The sequence below is a fragment of the Marmota flaviventris genome, chromosome 6, assembly GCF_047511675.1.
Source record: "Marmota flaviventris isolate mMarFla1 chromosome 6, mMarFla1.hap1, whole genome shotgun sequence".
NCBI lineage: Eukaryota > Metazoa > Chordata > Mammalia > Rodentia > Sciuridae > Marmota > Marmota flaviventris.
In genome coordinates, this window is record NC_092503.1 from 19,976,842 (window position 1) to 19,999,016 (window position 22,175).

At 33.1% G+C, this 22,175-nt stretch overlaps 1 protein-coding gene across 2 annotated transcripts in view; it reads left to right on the forward strand.

Annotated features, from left to right (window-relative positions):
* The window catches only part of Shprh (SNF2 histone linker PHD RING helicase), an 87,606-nt gene that overhangs the window by 39,336 nt on the left and 26,095 nt on the right, over positions 1 to 22,175 (forward strand). For both annotated transcript variants that reach the window (XM_071612939.1, XM_071612937.1), the window contains 9 exons: positions 5,053 to 5,160; positions 6,115 to 6,257; positions 7,041 to 7,214; positions 7,508 to 7,570; positions 8,569 to 8,794; positions 10,535 to 10,678; positions 12,256 to 12,357; positions 14,689 to 14,760; positions 17,447 to 17,635. In XM_071612939.1, coding sequence (XP_071469040.1) covers positions 5,053 to 5,160; positions 6,115 to 6,257; positions 7,041 to 7,214; positions 7,508 to 7,570; positions 8,569 to 8,794; positions 10,535 to 10,678; positions 12,256 to 12,357; positions 14,689 to 14,760; positions 17,447 to 17,635 — 1,221 coding nt within the window. The remainder of the gene's footprint in view (positions 1 to 5,052; positions 5,161 to 6,114; positions 6,258 to 7,040; positions 7,215 to 7,507; positions 7,571 to 8,568; positions 8,795 to 10,534; positions 10,679 to 12,255; positions 12,358 to 14,688; positions 14,761 to 17,446; positions 17,636 to 22,175) is intronic.

A 22,175-nucleotide genomic window follows, 5' to 3' on the forward strand; every position in this document is an offset into this window, starting at 1 on the left:
TAATGCTTTATCTGAGGTGCATGTGGTAAAGATTTTCTCCCATTCTGTCGGCTCTCTCTTCACATTATTGTTTCTTTTTCTGAGAAGACACTTTTTAGTTTGAATCCATCCCATTTATTGATTCTTAATTTTTCTACTTGTGCTTTAGGGTTCTTGTTAAGGAAGTCAGATCCTAAGCCAACATGATGAAGATTTGGGCCTAGTTTTTCTCCTGTTAGATGTAGGGTCTCTCTTCTAGTGCCTCTGTCTTTGATCCACTTTGAGTTGAGTTTCATTTAGAGTGGGAAATTTAAGTTTAATTTCATTTTGTTACATATCGCTTTCCATTTTTCCTAGCACCATTTGTTTTATAGGCTATCTTTTCTTCAGTGAATGTTTGTGGTACCTTTGTCTAGTATGAGGTAATTGTATTTGTGTGAGTTTGTCTCTTTGTCTTCTGTTATAAAACAGAAGACAAACCCTAACCCTAACCATTGGTTTATGTGTCTGTTTTGATGCCAATACCATGCTGTTTTTGCTACTGTAGCTCTGTAATATAGTTTAGGCTCTGGTATTGTGATGCCTTCTGCTTCACTTTTCTTACTGAGGATTGCTTTGGCTATTCTGGGCCCCTTATTTTTCCAAATGAATTTCATGATTGCTTTTTCTATTTCTATGAAGAATGTTATTGTGATTTTAATAGGAATTGCATTGAATCCGTATATCATTTTGGTAGTATGGCATGGCTACTTTAACAGTGTTGATTCTGCCTATCCAAGAGCATGGGAGATCTTTCTGTCTTCTAAGATCTTCTTCTATTTTTTTTTTTTTCTGTAGTGTTCTGTAGTTTTCATTGTAGAGGTCATTCATCTTTTTTGTTAAGTTGTTAGAAATCAATGGTAAAATAAAAAATAGAAGCTATTCTAACAAACGGGGACTAAATAATACACTATTGAATGATGAATGGATAGTAGAAGAAATCAAGGATGAAATTTAAAAATCTTAGGTAAATGAAAATACCAATAGAATATATAAAAACCTCTGTGACACTATGAAGCCAGTACTAAAAGAAAAGTTTATGCATTGAGCTCATTTATTAAAATAATAAAAAGTCAACAAGTAAATGACCTAACATTACATCTCAAAGCCCTAGAAAAAGAACAACAAATCAACATCAAAAGCAGAAGGTAGGAAATAATTAAAATCAGAGCTGAAATGGAAAAAATTGACAAAACAAAAAAATGGTTCTTGGGCAAAGGCTGGGGCTCAGTGGTAGAGTGCTTGCCCAGCACGTGTGAGGCACTGGCTTTGATTCTCGGCACCACATAAAATAAATAAGTAAATAAAATAAAGGTATTGAGTCCATCTACAACTAAAAAAAATATTTTTAAAAAATTAGTTCTTTGAAAAAAATAAATAAAATAGATAAACCGATAGCCAGGCTAACAAAGAGAAAAAGAGAGAAAACTCAAATTACTAAAATACTTGATAAAAAAGGAAATATCACACAGACATGTCTGAAATAAGAAGATAATTAAAAACTATCTTAAAAATTAATTCTCCAATAATGTAGAAAACATCAAAGACATTGACAAATTTCTAGAGACATATGGTGTACCCAAACTGAATGAAGAGATCATACATGATTTAAACAGATCACTATCAAGTAATGAAATAGAAAACGCCATCAAAACCTACTAATCAAGAAAAGCTCAGGACCAGACAGATTCTCAGCGGAGTTCTAAAGACCTTCAAAAAAAAATTAACACCAGTACTCCTCAAAGTATTCCATGATATAGAAAAGGAGGGAATCCTTCAAACTCATTCTGAGGCTAATATCACCCTGATACCAAAACCAGACAAAGACACATCAATGAAAGAAAACTTCAGACCAGTACCCCTGATGAATATAGATGCAAAAATTCTCAATAAAATTCTGGCAAATCACATATAAAAACATATTAAAAAGATAGTGCACCATAATAAAGTGGGGTTCATCCCAGGGATACAAGATTGGTCCAATATACAGAAATCAATAAACATAATTCATCATATCAATAGACTTAAGAATCATATAATCTCTCAATAGATGCAGAAAAAGCATCTGCCAAAATACAGCACCCCTTCATGTTCAAAACACTAGAAAAACTAGGGATAATAGGAATGTACCTCAACATCGTAAAAGCTATATATGCTAAACCCAAGACCAACAGCATTCTAAATGGAGAAAAATTGAAAACATTCCCTCTAAAAATGAACAAGACAAGGATGCCCTCTTTTACCACTTTTATTCACCATCATCCTTGAAATTGTAACCAAAGCAATTAGACAAAAGAAAGAAATTAAAGGGATGCAAATAGGTAAAGAAGAACTCAAACTATCACTGTTTGCCAATGACATGATTCTATATTTAGAAGATCCAAAAAGTTCCACCAGAAAACTTCTAGAAGTAGTAAATGAATTTAGCAAAGTAGCATGATATAAAATCAAACATGTTCCTATGCCTCAGCGATGAATCCACTGAAAGAGAAATTAGGAAAACTACCCCATTCACAATAGCCTTAAAAAAACACTTAGGAATCAATCTGCTTTATATTTTATTTAAGGTAGTAATTAAACTCAAAATTTTCAATGGTGTTTTCTCTGAAGTTCCACCGCAACAACTGTTGCCTTTCATTCAAAGCAGTGATATTATAGATTATTCCATGGTAGATCATTAATAGCTTATTATGCTAATTCTTCCAGAGACTTTTGACTTTTGTCTCCAGTCCCAGCAAACACCATCCTATTCTCTCTTCTGTGAATTTGATTTTTTAGATTCCACATGTGATATCATGGCACTTTCTGTGTCTGGCTTATTTCATTTAATAAGCCAGGTTCTTTAATATCATGTCCTCCAGGTTCATCTGTGTTGTAAATAACAGGAATTCCCTCTTTTTGAAGTTCTGAATAATATTCCATTGGGTGTATATATATGCATCATATTTTCTTCATCCATTCATTGGTAAATAGACATTTAATTGATTCCATGTCTTAAATGTTCTGAATAATGCTTACTGTGAACATGAAAGTGCACATCTCTTTGACCTACTCATTTCTTCTCCTTTGAATGCATACCCAAAAGTAGAATTTCTAGGTCACATGGAGTTCTGTTTTTAATTTTTTTAGGAATCTTCTTCCTGTTTTCTGTTATGGCTATACTAATTTTTATTCCTCCCAACAGTGTGCAAGGGTTCCCTTTTCTGCATATCCTCAGTAATATTTATTCTCTTAACTTATTGATAATAGCCATCCTAACAGAAATGAGATAATATCTCATTAAATGTTTTTAATTTGTATTTCCCAGGTGATTAGTAAAATTAAACACCATTTTCATAGACCTGTTAGCCATTTGTTTGTCTTTTTTTGAGAAGGTTCGTAGCTATTTTTTTTTTAGAGAGAGAGAGAGAGAGAATTTTAATATTTATTTTTTAGTTTTTGGTGGACAGAGGATCGAACCCAGGCCACACGCATGCCAGGCGAGCGCGCTACTGCTTGAGCCACATCCCCAGCCCTATTTTTAAATTTTTTTTTCTTCTTGCTGTTGAGTTGTTTGCCTTTCTCATATTTTGGATATTAACACCCTATCAGTTGTACATTTAGCACATATTTTCTCCCAATCTATAGAGTGTGTCTTCACATTGTTTCCTTTGCTATATTTTTGACTATTCTGTTTTAATGTTTGATGGTAGTCTAAGTGTTGAAAATTTTCAAATGAAATATCATTTGCAGCACAAACATCTAATCCTTGCACATAATTAGTCACTCTTCATCTAAATGCCTTCAGTGACAGGAAGCTATTACAGGGAGAAAGCCCATTCTGTTAGTAGGCAGCTCTAATGGCCAAATAATTATAGCCAAGGAATTATAATAAAAATTAATCAAAGGGTTTTGACAGGGAAAGGAAAAAATGCATAAGGAGGAGCATTCTTACTTTAACTGTATTTCTAAGGAAGCTACATTATTACTCTGTCTTACTCTTATTGAATATGAAGCCATAGTATTTCAAAGCTGGACAAGATTTTAGAAATTCATCTGCTTTAGCACCTGTTGTGCAAATGAAGTAACTGAAACTAGAGAAGTGAAATGGCTAATCCGAAAAGATTATTCAGTTGAGCCATATGAAATTGCCATTTTGTTTTAAAAATGGTCAAGTATTGGTAATTTCATGTGGCTCAACCCTTTACTGAGTGAAGCATTAGGATTTCAATTTAGTCATCTTTTCAGTTTTCCTACCACTACCCCTTATACTATCCTTTGATAGTATTTGAATACAAGAAAATGAAAAATTTTCACAAGTTTTCTCATGTTGAGTTTATAAGAATAGAACTTTTCTATTTATAAGAACAAAATATGTTGATTACTTATGAATTATTCTCTTGAAAAGGTAAGAAGTTTTAATCCCTTGTGTGTTAGTCTGCTGAGACTTCCATTACAGAATACCACATATTGGAAAACTTGAACAGCATAATTTTATTTTTCTTAGTTCTGAAGATTGGAAGTTAAAAAACAAGATATTGGCGGGTTTCTTTTTTCCTGATGCTCCTTTCTTTGGCTTTCAGGAGGCTCCCTTCTCACTACATCCTTGCATGACCTTTTCTTCTTGCTTATAAATCCTTCGTATATCTCTCTTTTGACATAGGCGCACCACTGGTCATAATGAATTAGGGTCCCAGCCTTATGGCCTTATTTAACCTTCCTTGCCTTCCTCCAAATGCAACCACATTGAGAGTTAGTCCTTCAACATTTGAATGTGAGAGTAACACAGTTCAGTTCCATAATACCTTTGCTACTGTATATTTTCAAGTTTTATTTTTAAACTGTAGAAGCTAAGAAACTTTAATATTAAAACAGATAAATAATTCTGAAAGGTGTCCTTTGCCTCATACTTTGAAATATTAATACCCTCTCCTTTTTTTCTAATTAAAAAAAATTTTTTTTGAGGGAAAAGTCTTTTGGGATTTCTTAAATTCACCATAGTAAGTTATTATTTTTTTGAGACCTAGTTTTTATCTATTTTCTTTTTTAACACAGGCCAAACAGCTACGAGAGCATTATATGAGCAAGTGTAATACAGAAGTTGCTGAAGCCCAACAAGCTTTACAACCTGTGCAGCAGACCATAAGAGAGCTCCAAAGAAAAGTACACTTACAAAAATGCAGTGTTTCTTGCTTGTGTTTGTCTCCAGATATCATTTGGGTTTATGTTTTGTTTAGGGAGAAACTTTCTTATTCACTTTGGAACTCCTAGCACTTTGTACAATGACTGTTCCATATACCTTATTTTATAGTTAGTATGTCTTTGTTGAATGAACTGATACATAGATAAATCGATTATTTTGAGGTTCTGTTTTGTTTCTTTTAATCTCTAGTGGGTTTTCTCTTACCTTGGTATCTAAGAAGTTATCTTTTAGGGAAAGTAAGGAATTCTATAACCCCATTTTGATCTTAGATGTGTATTTTCAAAATCTTTTAAGATGTTAGAGTATTAGGATCACAGATATTTTTCTCACTATGTGCCATTTGTCCTTTCTAAAGTTTCACTATTATAAAATCAGTAGCAAAGTCAGAAGAGAAGACTACACAGATATATTTTTACTTATCAATTCTTTAATCAGTTATTCCACATTTTATTTTTCCTATTAATTATTTGATATTCAGGCATATAATTTTGTTAGCTACAGTCATTGTAGATTATTTATTCAGCAGAATCTAGTTCAATTGGTCAAAGAGTAGAATGAAGGTTTTCTTTGTTATGCTAAGAAAGAGACCCCTGACCTTTTCATTTATATAGAATACATATTTGATTTTCATTTTGGTAAAGTATTTTTTTTTAACTCAGTTTTGTTATACAAGTATATTGTATAAATTCTCATTCATCCAGGGTAGTCAAGGAACAGTTGTTATTTTTCTATATTCAAAAGAGGCATTTACCCAATGTGTATAGATTATGCATATTTGTCTCCCCTTTTGTAATTCCTTTGAAAATAGCATTTATTATTGCTTCCTTTGAATTTTTCACATCAGCCTTTCCAGGGATGGAAACATAATGAATATTTTTTTAAAAATTAATTGATCAATATTATGATTTTTACAGATTCATTCTAATTCTCCTTGGTGGCTGAATGTAATCCACAGAGCAATAGAATTTTCTATTGACGAGGAACTTGCTCAGCGAGTACGAAATGAAATAAACAGCAACTACAAACAACAAACTGGAAAACTTTCTATGTCAGAAAAGTAAGAAAATGGTATAAAATTATATGAGTAATCACCCCAGCTGTTCAGATCATTTGGTGTTAGGAGATGCATTTAAATATCAGAACATATTGTGGTTATAGCATCTGGTTTTACATTTTGTTAGGAGTACATTTTAAACAAAAATTAGTTATGTCTAAAATAGAGACCTTTTTTTCCCATATCTTAGTCATTTTTAAATGCTCTCTTTTTATAGTGTTTTAAAAATTTTCTTAAAATATTTTCTTTGGATATACCCAAAGCCAGATTCAAGCAAAATTCTGAAATAGAATTTTGTTTTGGAAAATTTCATCCTTGATGTCATGATTTCCCTGTGTGATTCACGGTGCATTAAGTGCCATGGTGGCCCCGGTTTTATATTGTGGAATGACTTGTTCCTCCCTTTCTTCCTGTCAACATGTACTATTCTTTAAGGTCTTCAGAGATAAGTTGGCCTATTAGTCTAATGATTCTTTCGAAAGTTGCTCTTTATCAAAAATACCTTCAGTGGTTTTAATCCAAAAAATGTGTCCCTCTAATGTGGGAAAAGTGTTTGTGTGGGCAGAACCTTTCTGGCACCTTTTATATAGACAACCTAACATTCTTATATCTTGAGTATTAGTAGATACCATTAAGTATATTCCTACAGAAATCTCAACCAAGTGTGATGGATAAATGTTACACACAATTTTCTTAATACTTTGCTGGCAACTGTTTTCTGAATTTAAGAAAATTGACCTTTCATTCTTTTTTTGTGTTTGATGTGGTGCTGGTGATGGGAATCAGATTCCATGACTGCAGAGGTCTTCAGTTCTTACTTACAACCCAAATGGAAGAGCTGAATAAATTCCAGAAACTTGTAAGAGAAGCTGTAAAAAACCTGGAGAAACCTCCATCTCGAAATGTCATTGAGTCTGCAACAATCTGCCACCTCCGACCAACCAGACTTCCTCTGAACTGGTAAGTAATTAAAGAAATCATACAGTAAATGACATTGTTCCATGAAGCTAGAGTTTATTAAGACAATAATGAATCATAAAAATACAGATTGTTCATTTTAATTCAGACAAAAGTAGAAGGAGATGTGTTATTAGGAAAAATAAGGACTATACACTAAAAGCCGTGTAATTTTTTTCTAAAATAGCACAAAATGATTATAAAGAAAAATTGAAGTACAAATACCAAGCTTCTTTTAGAAATTATCTGATCGCCTATTATGTTTTTGAATATTTTTCTGATAATCTGTTTTTCAGTTGTGTCTTTTGTAAGGCTGATGAATTGTTCACAGAGTATGAATCGAAGCTGTTTTCTAACACGTAAGTTTTCTGTTTGATTATTACCCATCAGAAAATTGAAACATTTTATGAGATTTAGTATTTGGTTATAAGGCTATATTTCTACTATGACTTTTCTTATATTTTTTTCTTTTATTTAATCAATGTAGTAAACCTTTAGCATTTGATCCTTTGAGCATGCTGATGCTCAGTTTTACCTAGGTAGGTGTTACTTCTTAGTATTCATGTCATGTAGCAATGTAATAGAGGGGCAGATGAGGGGGGTGGTAAGATTCCAGACTGTGGAGTATAATGAATTTGAACTCAAATTCCTGCCCACTATTATGAGTAAATTATTTCTCTAGGCCTCAGTATACTCATTCATGAAATGAAAATACCCACAACTCTTCCTTCATTGCATTTTATGAATATTAAATATAATGAACATAACTGTTTAGCAAAGTGCTTAGTACATTTTTATACGTTAGGAAGTATCTTATTAAAATGTTAACTTTCATTATTAATACCCTTTCTTCAGCAGAGCCTTTATTCTTGTATTGGGGATTAAGCTCCTTAGTACATCTAACCCTGGCATTAGCAAATTTAACCATCTATCCTTTTTAAACAGGAAAATTAAGGAAAGGATAAGTTCTGATTGCCCCCCCCCAAAAAAAAAGTGATTGACAATATATTTTTAGATCATATTGGTTTGTTTTGTGTCTTCTTTTTCTGTGTCATTAGTGGTAGGTCAGTTTATGTTTTAATTCTCAGAGGGAAGCTTATAGCCTGGAATTTAGAGACATTTTTTATTATTCTAGGTTATTCTCAAGAAACATTGGACAAACTTGATTCTTCCAGGATTTTTAGAGTTGCTGTTATTTTTCCAGAGACATTCAAGCATGATCTTGTAGATATGATATTGAGAGTTATAGAAAAATTACAGACCTTGCTTCCCTATTCGTTCTGCCAATTTTACTGATCTATAATGCTTACAACCCATTGACAATAGTTGCTGTTGTTTTTGTTATATATATTTTCAGAGTCAAAGGTCAGACTGCAATATTTGAGGAGATGATAGAAGATGAAGAAGGACTTGTGGATGATCGAGTACCTACCACCACCAGAGGTCTTTGGGCAATAAGTGAGACAGAACGTTCTATGAAAGCAATACTATCCTTTGCAAAATCACATAGATTTGATGTTGAATTCATTGATGAAGGAAGTACTTCAATGGATCTCTTTGAAGCATGGAAGAAGGAATATAAGGTACAGTATTTAAAACTATACCTATAACTTTTAAACTAGACCCTAAAACTTGCTCCCAACTTAAAAATTCTTCTCTACAATAATAGTATGTGCTACTTTTCTTTTTCCTTCTCCTCAGTTTTTCTGAATTTGCTTTAGAGACTGAAGGTTAATCATAATTTCTCTTTCCCTAAGATATAATTATTATAATATAAAATAATTAATAACTCTTAAATTCTTCTTACTAGATTATTAAACTAAAACTTGTATGAAACCTTTTATTTAGCTGTAAAAGTATTTCATTCTATTTCTGGCTTGATCTTCTTCTGCTACTCTATGAAACTAGAGTAGTGGGATTTATGGTTTTTGTTTTGTTTCATTTTGTTTTGTTTTTGCTTTGCTCTGAATAACTAGCAGCAGCATCAACCTTGAATATTAGGAAACATAGTAGATGTGTTTCAAGCTACAAGGTTGGAAACCATTCTAATGGATAGAGTATAAATATGTCTTTTGTGTACATATTTTAATAATTTCATTATATTAAAACTCCATACTTGATATTCTAGAGTTCATTAATTTTGAATTATTCTTTATATTGAATTTGTTACTCATTATCTTACTTTGCAGGTGATCTAAGTAAGGAAAGGAAAAGTGTTTCGTTTATTTATAATGTTATATTTCCATGTTATCTATTTATTTAATCTAAAGTTCTTGATTTTTAAAGCAGAATGAAAAGTTTTATACAGAAAGAGAAGAATGTTGTTTGAAATATCTGTTCATGCATTTGAAAAGTTGGGGAATGATTGTGTTTGTTTTTTTTTAACAATTATCAGTTTAATAATTTTCCTCACACATTATTACTATAAATGCAAAGCACATTAATGGCTAATTATGGTAAGCTATGGAAGAAGACATAATTATTCAGTGTCTGACAACTTGCTGTACTCTTCCTTTGGGCCCAGTTTGGCCTCATGTTCTGTGTCTAGAGGACTGATTATCATGCATATCTCCAGATCTTTGTGCATCACAATTTCCTTCATAAGTTTGTAGAATAAACCGTTTCACAAAAAAGTAAATGGATGAACTACTGCTAAACACATCAAACAGGATCTTACCTCAAAATGTTACTAAAAAAGCATGTCAAAATTTTTATACTGATTGATGTCATTTCTATTAATTTGAGAAATGTATATAACCAGATTTCAGGAATACATATTTATAGTATTATTTTAGTGGAAAGTCAGGAATAATAATCTTCTTAATGAAGAGTGATTATTCCATTGTTTGGTATTGAAGGAGGAATATATAAGGGAAAAGTGATACATTTAAGGCTTTCCAAGGAACTTGTATTATTTTTTTTTTTTTGTTAAATTGAATGGGAGGTACTCAATTGTATATTTATTTTTCTTATTACCATATATAGATATTATTTTGAATATGTGAATATAATGAAAATATTTTTTAATTTAAAAAAAGGTAGATTTTATCAGTCTAACTTTGATCTATAAAGACCTTTGGTCTTACCAAGAAATCTGAATATTCTGTTCCTAAGAATTTGAAGAAACAGTGTCACAGAGATTATTCAGTCATCCTTTCTTATTCTAGATAACTAAAAGAATTTCTTGATCCTTAGACACTTAAGGAAACAATGATGATGTCTTAAGGTCTCATTGAGGGCTTTCTACTCAAGGCACATCTTGATATTTTTAACCAATCTTATTATATGATTTAGCACTATCTTCGTCTTTTTTTTTCTTTCAGTTGCTTCATGAATATTGGATGACTCTAAGGAATCGTGTATCCGCTGTTGATGAACTTGCAATGGCTACAGAAAGACTAAGAGTTCGAGATCCTAGGGAGCCAAAACCAAACCCACCAGTTCATCATATCATTGAACCACATGAGGTAAAGAGCGAGTAAATCCCAGAAAAGGGTACAACAAATTGATGTCATAATAGTCTTAAGACCCACAGAAGAGATATAAATCAGAGCAGTGATCTCTGTGTATATATTTAATCTGTATTCAGTTTATTCAATATGAAGTTGCTTTGTAGGTCAAACTGATCAAACATTAGCAATTTTACATTTGATACATGTTTAATAGTCACTATTTTGGGGCATTTTATTTCTCTCAAAGTTGTGCATTCATCTCTTTTTGAGCACTTGCTCTGTGCCATATCCTGTGGGTATTCTTGCTCACTTTTTCTATGTTTTATACTACCTCAGTTTTATTAGAACTAGAAAAATCTTCCTTAGTGTTTTAGTCCTCCTGACTTTGTTGTGGCCAAAATACCTGACAAAAACAACTTCAAAAAATAAAGTTTATTTTTGCTCACATTTTCAGAGGTTAGTCCATGATGGGCTGACTCCATTGCATTGCTCTGGGCTCAATGGAGGCAGAACATTATGACAGAAGGTGTGGTGGAAGAGCACTCACTACTTTTTGTTCATGGCAGCCCAGAAGCAGAGAGAGGAAGGGGCTGCCGGGAATGTGAACCCTCTCATCATATGCCCCCAGTTAGCACCTTCAAACTAGCATAGACTAATTAGGTTATAGCTCTCATAATCTAATTACTTCACCTCTGAATATTCCTTCCTTAATACAGGAGCTTTGGTGGATTACCTTATATACAAATCATAAAACTCAACAATAACTTAAAACTTTCTTTTGCAGTGCTTTCTTTTACTAATAATAGATGGATATTTACAACTTATTCTCTAATAAGTCCCTCCTTATATCTCAGGATTCTCATAACTCCACTAGTCTTTTCTATTTCCCATTAAAAATATTCTTTTCTATATAATTTATTTTTATCCCTTGTATGTGTTTCTATAAAACTTGGAGATTCTAACTTAGTAAACCTTTAAAATAATCATTATAATAATCTCTCCTTTAAATATGAATTCTCAGTAAGATTTTGTTTAGAAACAAATTCCCTGTTATTTGAATTCTCCTTTCTGTCTATTATATTTTATTTGGAGGCAGGAGTAGGAGATTTTTCCCTGCATATCCCTCCATGTAAAGCAATTTATCATTTAATTTTTTTTCATTCCATGAACATATTACTTAAAAAATACACCTAAATAAAATTTGGGTTGGTTTCCATCTAACTTCAGTATCTTGTCAGTAATTTTGTGATTTGTTTGTTTGTTTTTTAATATTTATTTTTTAGTTGTGGTTGGACACAATACCTTTATTTTATGTGGTGCTGAGGAAAATCCAGGGCCTCACACGTGCTAGGTACACACTCTACTGCTGAGCCACAACCCCAGTCCCAGTAATTTTGTTTTATGTAGCAAAAATGAAGTCCTTTCAAAATACATTATCTAGTATACTTTTTGTATATTTGAGTTTAAATACATAAATGGGTTTTCTAAAACAGGATATGTTTATATTATTGAGAAGATTTGTACATCATGTTTAATAGTTTAATTAACTTTTTGAGAGAGAACAAAGCAGCTTTTCTGTTATTTGTTTTCAGGTAGAACAAAATCGCATTAAACTACTAAATGATAAAGCCGTTGCTACATCACAACTTCAGAAAAAACTTGGTCAGCTTCTTTACCTAACTAATTTGGAGAAGGTATTGTTTTTAAAAGATTCTACTTTTTCCTCATACTATATTATTATAAATTATTTTAGTGACTCTTTCCATTTAAAATATTAGTCCTGTTAATTAATAGTACAGCTTTTCTAAAATTGGTCTTTTGTTTATGTTACTTATGAGTTGAAACACTAGCTATCTTGGCAGTAGCTTCACAGATCATCAAAGAAGATTATATCTATGGGAATTATAATTAACACAGGGGATTTGAAATACACTATGTGGTGAAAAGCAATGTACAGAGACTATGGTTCAAAGCCTTGAATAGAAGTGTTACAACATAACCTCTCAATGAAAATTTTATCATATAACATTTATATCCATTCATTGATACTTAATATATATTTTTAGTTTATTTGAAACTATGAAATAAGTTTAAAAAGCTAATATCATAAGACATGGTAATACTGGTAAAGTTCAATTATTTGATGTATGTCATAGCATTTTATGAATTGTAGTCCAAGTATTATATCAAACATTGATGACTTGATAGGTCATAACTCATGGCTTAAAAAAGTTCAATGGAAATTAAAAATTATTCTGAACTAATTGAAGGTGAAAATATGTGACAATATGCACCTAAGGTGTTCTTAGAGGAAAATTTTTAATTATTTGTTTTTTTTATTTTAATTGATAAATAAAAGGGAAACTTACAACTTTAAATCAGAGATCTGCAAACTACCACACATACGCCAAATCCAAACCAGTACTTATTTTTATAAGTAAAGTTTTACTGGAACACAGCCACAGTTTTGCCCATTGTCTATGGCTGTATTTCACACTGTAGTAGCAGTGTTGAGCAATTGCAATACAGACCATATGGCCTACAAAGCCAAAAATATTTACAGTCCAGCTCCTTACACAAAATTATGCCAACTCTTTCTTCAAATATATTAGAAAAGAAGTGACATGAGTTATGGTAGATGGCTTACAAATTGCTACAGTAAAATGTTCTACATTATATATGCCCTTAAGCAATCCCTTCCCATATTGACTCTAGATTAGTCATCTTACTTTTGACCTGTGACATAAGCAGAGACTTAAAAATTCCATGCACATCAGGGTTCCCCAATCTTCTTGCTCTTTGCAACACGGAGACCATGTGAAGAAGCCCAGGTTAACTTCCTTGAGGAGCTGAGCCCACAGTTCTGCGTTCCCCCAGGCAGCTAATCCACCAGCTGCCAGAAATGAGGATGAGGCCATCCAGGACTATTCAGCACAAGCCAAGCTACCACATCCCCAAAGTACCCAGGTGGCCTGTGGAGTCATAAGAATTACATGTTTATTTTAAGCCTCTGCATTCTCAGGTGATTTGTTACATGTTATGTGACACAGAGATCAATAATTATCAGGTAATTATTCAGCTCTTCACCTTTGATAAATGCATGTATACTCTCATTTTATTTAGTGGAGTTATTTTGAATCCTTAGAGGTACTGAATCTACACAATTTAGCTTTTTGTTGTTGTTATTGCTTCACTACTTGTAAGCCAAAGGATAATTATTATAAACATTTAACTATGTGGTTTTTGAAACCACATATGAAAACTGGTGATCTTTCTAATTTACTTTTCTTTTATGTTTTTCTCAGTTTTATAATTTGTCCATTTTGTAACTTTTTGAAATTTTTTCAATTTTTATAATAATTTTAAGAAATTTTTGAAAAGCTATTATATTTTGATATAATTTCCAAGCATAGAGATCTCACATCATTAATATTTCTGTTTTTCACAACATATAAGTGTCCTATATATGGGCTGCCAGAACATAATGGGTTAAGGCAACTAGAAAAAGGATGCTGAGAAACATGTAGTATTAGTAAGGGGTTATGTTACATACATAACTATGTACTGCTTCTTCCCATGTCTCTGATCCTATGCCAAGTGGATATGCATTACAAGTGCACATTTTCTTCATAATTTTTAAAGAGGATTTATTTCAAAAATCTAAATTATATATTTTTAAATAATTCATATTTATTTATAACAAAATCTAAAACTAAAGTTTTGAAAATTTAGTTACATCATATTTTGCCTTTATGTTCTACCATAATCACAAATATAGTAACATTTCTTCAACTGTAATAAAAAATTGTTTCTTTTTTTGTTCATACCTTAAATAAATTCTTTTGGTAAATCCTAGGAATGATGGTGTTAGGTAATATATAAATTATTAGATAATCTCAATCATTAGATTATTTTAATTGCATTTGCCAGCATTTACTTCCAGAAATGAATTGAAAAGCATCTATCAGGTAGGTTTTAAGTCTAAAAATGTCACTAATGTATTTTTGGATTCTTCTCTTGCATAGTCTCAAGACAAAACATCAGGAGGTGTTAATCCAGAACCTTGTCCAATCTGTGCTCGACAGCTGGGAAAACAGGTGAAATGTCACATACATTTATAAAAATGATTATGATTTTCAATGGTTTCTATATACAATCAGTCAATCAGTCTTTCTTTCATGATTACTGTGTGAAAGACAAGTATTACCCATCTCTTTAAGGTTAGGGTATTAAAGTTTCATGATTTTGAACATATTGCCAAACACGAAATTGTTTCCAAGTCATTTAATTTTGCTGGATGACTATAGTTATTTCGTAATTGTACAGAAATATAATGCATTGCAGATAAATTTACTTATGAAGGTAGTACCGAGGTTTAGTAACATAGCTGTTACTTAATATTGTTAGTATCTTATAATCCAGGCTTTAAAGTGCAAATAACATCACTTCTACAGGAATTTAGATGTGCTTTTTAGAAAGCACCCATAGTAATTAAGTACACTTCTTTGTGACTGTTACATACAAATATGTATACACGTGATGGCACCATATAATTATTCTCTAGGAGGCTCAAATTTTTATCCTAAGTAGGATAAATCACTGTATACAATATCAGAAAGTTCATTACTTTTCAACATTTTAAACATAAGCCTGTTACCTTTAACAAATAAAAGTATCCTCCACTGTCCTCCCCTTTATGGAACTTTGGAACTGAAATTAAATATATAAATTCCATGTTCTAAGCAGGAATAATCAGGAAGAAAGGACCTTTTAGTTTTCAAGATTTAAGTAGAAGCTAAACTCTCAAAGGAAACTTTAATTATAAATCTTAATAGGATAGGTATAACATTGGAAACTCGTAATACTATACAGATATTGATGACTTCTGACAAAAATCAGTGATAAAAATACTATGAGTAAAAGTGAAAGAGGCTGAGCAAAGTGACACACTTCTATAATCCCAGCAACTTTGGGGGCAGAGGCAGGAGGATTGCAAGTTCAAGGCCAGTTTCAGCAATGTAGCGGTACCTTGTGTCAAGATAAATAATAAAAAGTTTGGGAATGTAGCTCAGTGGTAAAGTACCCTCAGTTCCATCCCCAGTACCAAAAAAAAGATGGGGGGAATATAGGGATGGGGTACAGGGTAGTGGTAGAGGATATGCCTAGCATGTGCAAGGCCCTAGGTTCAATCCCCAACACCCAAGAAAGAAACAGGGAATGACAGGGAACATAACATAGAGCAGTCTTTTTTGTTTTTAGTGTTTGATGATATTCATGCAATTGTATTATCTACAAAAAATTATTTCCTTTTTAATCTTTAACATTTTCACTTTTTAAATTCTTTCATATTCATTATTCCATTCACTTCCTGTGAAAGTCAGGCCTCCTACACCTAGAAGAACATATTGGATTGCAAAACTGTTACATTTCGAACTCTGTTCATATCCACAATCTGTGGGAACTATATCCTTTCCTCTTAGTTTCCCAGTTCTCCTCCCTCTGTAATTTAGGTCTATTCAATTAGAATCTATCCGAGATAGCTCATCTGTATCTGCTGATTCAGGAAGTATTGCCATTCATCTGTTCTTATGTTTCAGACACTTCAGTCAGTCTCATGACTCCTAATGTGGGTGTCTCTTTGATTGCTCTGTTATTTATTTATTCTGAGCTCTCAGAGTCACAAAAGTTCTCTCAAGCATCCTTTCTTGCCAGTGGCACTACAGATACATAAGGTACTGGATAGTGCTGCTGTGTATCAAGCAGAAGTGGTAGTGAGATAGCTCCTTAATTTTGTCCCAGCCTCCTGAGGAGTCTGACACAACCCCTTGAGAGCAGAGGTACAGCTGAAGAGCAATGAGAACAGTATCAGCCAACCAAACACAAAATAATCCCTTTCCTTTTCTATTATTGTTTTAAAAACCAGGCTTATCTCCCTCAATTTTTTCTTTCCTTGGTGTGACTCTTTTCCAAGAAGCTTCTTAGACCTTCTACAAAGTATGTTGTGGGAACCTAGCCACGTATTTTCTTTCTATGCAGATTCATACATATCTATATCTTAGAAAAAAACAACTAAGGAGCCTTGTACTCATGAACCCCATTTTTGTTGTTTTTGTTTTTACTTGGTGAAAAAAGATGTTAAATAAATTGCATAAAATACTGTAGCTTCTGGAGTTGACACCTACACCACTATTCTCTTCTACACCACTATTACCAAAGAGGTACATATACTTTATGGCATTCTCCAGAGATTCAGAGAGTATTATTTTTCTTTTCTTTAAATTGGACAAGGAATTTCTGAAAAATATTTTTTTTTTGTTTGGATCTTTTTTTTAATGTATCCAGAACCACTTTCAAAATTAATCTGAGATGTTAATCTCATTTTCTATATAAATTCTTTAATATACAAAACTATAAATCTTATTAATCAATTGAAAAGGATATATTAAGTACATTGTCTCCTAATTAATATTGTTCTGCTGTAATATCTGCTGTTAGATTGGTAAGAATAATTTGCATTTTTTCTAAATCTGAAACGAGTACCAGTTTATTACAAAATAATGGTAATTGACTAGGGTCAGTAGAACTAAACACTGAAAGCTTACTTCCTTGTGACAAAAAAATAATTAATTTAAAAGTACAACTTGAATTTTATATTTATAGAATGTTAATATTGTAGAATATTTACAAAGCGAAATCATGAGTCACTTCATTTGTTGTATTTATAGAATGAAAACATCTTTAATAGCATCTTACAAAGGCTTTTTTGTGTGTTTTCTGTTTTAGTGGGCAGTACTAACTTGTGGACACTGTTTCTGTAATGAATGCATTTCTATTATTATTGAACAATACAGTGTGGGGTCTCACAGAAGCTCCATTAAATGTGCCATCTGCCGCCAGAACACATCTCACAAAGAAATTTCCTATGTCTTTACCTCTGAGCAAGCAAGCCAAGAAGAGGACATCCCTGTGAAGGTAACGTAGGTCAAGAGCATGTGGAAGCATAGTTAGAGCAATAGAATATGAATCAGTATCTGATCAAGGTGAGCATTAGAATCAGAGTGTGGTGGATATGTAGAAACCACTCTTGTCCATAAATCTACTGCCTAAAACTTCAGCTTTGCCACCTACATTTTTGTTGTGGAAGGAACACAACAATACTTATTAAAACATGGTTAGCAGTAGTCGTCACACCCACTATGGCAGACAAGAATTCCAGTTCCCTATTTTATCTACACTATTTCTATTCACTACATATGAGATAGAACTCTGGTTAGATTTGAAGTTTATTCAAAGAAGGTTTTTTTCTTCATTCTTTTGTTTAACTGTGGATACCAGGGGAAAAAAAGCATGTGCTCAACCACATTGAAGGAAAAAATAGATTTGTTATTGATGGTAATTGTTGCTATGGGAAAGATATAGTATGTTTTTAAACATCATGGATGGATATTTCAGAGTACAACCAAAATTTGACTTTATTTTCCTAATTTTTTCTCATTCTTCATTCAGAATATTTTTTTATAAATTACTAATTTGAGATTCAAACAGAATCTGTAATTGAACTTTCTTTGTAGAATGCTTATTTAATGAAAAACCTTTACTAGACATTTTTGTTCCTTGTTTTTGTAAAGTATACTTTTTCAGTTTTTTCTAACTTGGACAAAGGGCAAATCAATTTGTAAATAAACCGAGGAATATGAGCCTCAAGGATTAGTTTAGAGAATGCCGGAACTAACTCTAGCAAGAAGTTAAATTTTGTTCATTAATTCCTTCTCCTTCAAGGTTCTTGATACTCTCTTCTCACTGATTTTTGAGGATGTGTTTTGTGAATAGTTAATTACAAATTGAACTTTACTGCCAGGAGTTAGCCAGTTCTTAAGAGTGCTCCCTCCTAAGAAAACTACATTTGAATTAAACAATTTTGAATTGCTGGGGTTTCTTTTTTGTTGTTTTTGTTGTTATTTTTTCCCTACTTCTATTTGTGTAAAACCTGAAACTATCATTAACAATGCTCTTTACTGTGTTAGAATAAACAGAATCCCAGGGTTGGAATAAAATTTTTATTCCTTCATTTATTTATTCCTTCTACACATATTTATTAGATACATATTGCATGCCAAGCAGTGTGCTGGACCTCACAGATGCAGTATTAGATGCATGAATAAAACAGATGGTGTTGCTGCTCTCATGGATTTAACAGTTTGGCAGTATGGGGGAAGGTTTGAGTTGGGGCAAGAAGCACTGACATTAAAACAGATTATTCATGTATTACACTTATGATAAACACTAAAAAAGAAAAGCAAATCTGGCTTTTCTGGGGGAATAACTTAAGCAAATAATAAATGATAAATGATACAGTATAAATGGATTAGCTAACATTGGAAGAGGTAGGGAGTGATCTTATGGGGAAGGAGACTCCCAAATAGAAAAAAAAAAGTGTGCATGTGTGTGCACACACACACACACACACACACACACAAGATATATATGAAAAGACCTGAGGAAAGAATGACTCTAAAATAAACTTGCAGAAAACAAGAATGAAAATTTGAATGGCCCAAGCAGGGCGAGGCATTGAAAGGTCATTTGAAGGTTTGAGAATTTGATTTCCATATAAAGCCATTAAATGTTACAAGCAAGAAAGTATAATGATTGGATTTAGATTTTTAAAGGATCCTTCTTGCTGAATATGGAAAATAGACTATCAGGAATAGAAAAGAATAGAGTAGGAAAAATTGGGGGACACCAGTTTATGAGGTCACAGTAGTCATATTGGTGATTTCAATGGGTTGATGGTAGTGGACATAGAGAAAAATAAGTATATTCAAGAGATATTTAAAGTTAGTTAGTAAAATAGAATGTTGTAGGCATTGGTAAAGAAAGAAATTTGCTCATGTGAAAAATTGCTCATGTGAAAAATAGGTGACTAAAGTTATAGTTTCTGATAAGGTATTTAGACACATTATATTTGAGGTTTCTAATGTTGAAGCTGAAGTTTGAATGGGACATGGTGGCACATACCTCTAATCCCAGAGGCTTGGGAGGCTGAGGCTAGAGGATTGCAAGTTCAAGGCCAGTCTCAGCAATTTAGTGAGGCTCTAAGCAATTTAGCAAGATACTTCTTATCTCAAAAAGGTCTAGGAATGTGGCTCAGTGGGGAAGCATCCCTGGGTTCAATACCTAATACCAAAAACAAATAAATAAAATATGAATAAAGAGATGAAAATCTGAAAAAAAGCCTGAGCAAGAAATAGAGACACAGGCAATCCCAGTGTGTGTGCTGTTTACAGAGACCTCAGGAACACACTGCTTCAGTAAAGACATCACCTGTGTCCAATGGTAATGAAAATGGATCATCTGCTTATAATATGGATTTTAAAAGCTAGTGGAGGTCATTGGTGATTTCTAAAAGAACTCAATATGGTGAGGGGCAGATGGAGAGAGATTGACGAGTGAACAGGAGGTAAATAAATGGAAAGAGAAAATGCCCACTATTTTATACATTTAGCTGTAAGAATTGTAAGCAAAGATATTTCTTTTGTTTTGTTAAATATTTTTCAGCATGTTTAATCTTCAGTTTAAAAAAAAAAAAAGAAGAAGGCTGAAGATAGAAAAAGAATAATGTGTAGTATAAGTTTTGTGAAAAGATAGGGAGTGACCAGGCACCGTGGCACATACCTGTAATTCCAGTGGGTTAGGAGGCTGAGGCAGGAGAACTGCAAGTTCAAAGCCAGCCTCAGCAAAAGTGAAACACTAAGCAACTCAGTGAGATTTTATCTTTAAATAAATAAAATAGGGTTGGGGATGTGGCTCAGTGGTTGAATGCCCCTGGGTTCTATCCCTGGTACCCCAGAAAAAGAAAAAAAGATAGGGAGTGTGTTGATATATAAGAGAGAAGGCAGAGATCTCATTGAAGTCAGGTAACAGCCATAGGTTAAGCTGTTGAGTAAAAAAACTACTAGGGTAGGAGTCCTTATCTGAGGAGGGGAGAGTTGAATTAGTCATTTCAGAGAGAACAGGTATTAAGTACCATGAATGTGATAGTGGAAGTAAGTGACCCAAGTGAGGTAAAGGGAAAAGGGGGCGGGGAGCTAGAAAATAAAGTGGTGAGTCTTGGATGTTGGATGGGTTACAACCCAAGTATATAGTATATAATATCTAGAGTTCAGAGAGCTGAAGATTATAAGCTAGGCACCAGAGTTCTTCAGCGAATGAAAGGTAGTGTTCAGTAGTAAATGGCATCAAAGATGAGAAAGTTTGTTGATCTTAAAGCACAGGTTCCATGGGGCACCAACAAAAGGTTCAGGGATGGAAACAGAACAGGGTGTAAAAGAGGTAAATAAGCAGGGGGAACTGGAGAACAATAAGGGAAAAACTGCATGGGCAAGTTTTATATTTAAATGAGAGGATTATGACTTCAGGATCATCTAGTCCTGTTCTCTGTGAACCACCTAAATAAGTGTGTATTTTTAAGGCACATGACAAAGAGTTTCAGAGCGAAGAATCCACAGATCAGCCCTTGGGCCTTTGGTGGTGCGTTTGTCCCATTCACCATACATAGAACTACTCTCCTGCCCAGTCCCCCCTACCACTTTCTTCCCACTCCTATAGTTTTCTTTTCTTTCCTTCCCCTAAAGATAGTCTGTCTCAGCTCTATCTGTCTTTTCTGTCTCTTCAGCTGGCTGCAGGCATCCCAAGGGCCTCAGATGGCTTTCATGGCTAAGAAGCAGCAGTTCACCTTTAGATGGTGAAAGCTTTCATCACAGTTCAGGGAACTAGCATGAAGCAGAACTGCTGTGTCAGGATTCACTGAATTTGAGGAAGTAATTTCTATATCTACCAGTAAACATCACAGCCTCTGAACTGAGTCACTGAGCCCATCAAACCCAAACACCTGTTCACTTGTGGCAGGTTTCCTAGACACCCAGAAGAGATCAGGATAGTTATATTTGTTGTCCTGTTGGGACAGGGATATGAGTGTTGAAATCTACTTCTTGTGCTCTCACTTCTTCCTGTCTTTTCTGGGTATTAGTGAATACATGAATTAATAGAAGCATCTTACTAAAAAAAAAATAGAAGATTTAGAGTTTATACTAGATTTAATAATTTCCCTCTTGTCATAGATGGATATGTACTTGCATTTCCTTTTTATTAATGCATCACTGAATGTTGTACCATTATGCAAACAAGTTTTATCCCTCCTCCACTTTTTCACATTGCTTCTCACCACATTTGTGTTTGCTGCTTGTTGCCTGTTCTATCACCATTCATGTCTGCCACTTTTGCCATCTGCTGTCACCTCCTCTGACTTCTGTCACATTTCTGCCCTACTGTCTGTCACTTTCTCCTTGAAGCATCTGTTTATTGTATTTTCAGACTTCGCCTCACTCTTCTGATTTTCTGAAACTTCTTCATTAAATGGTCATCACTCTTAACTTAAAGTTGAGGAAGAAGTGATTATGTATGTAAAATAAACACGAATCTATATAAATAATTAAGGCAGTATTTTCACATT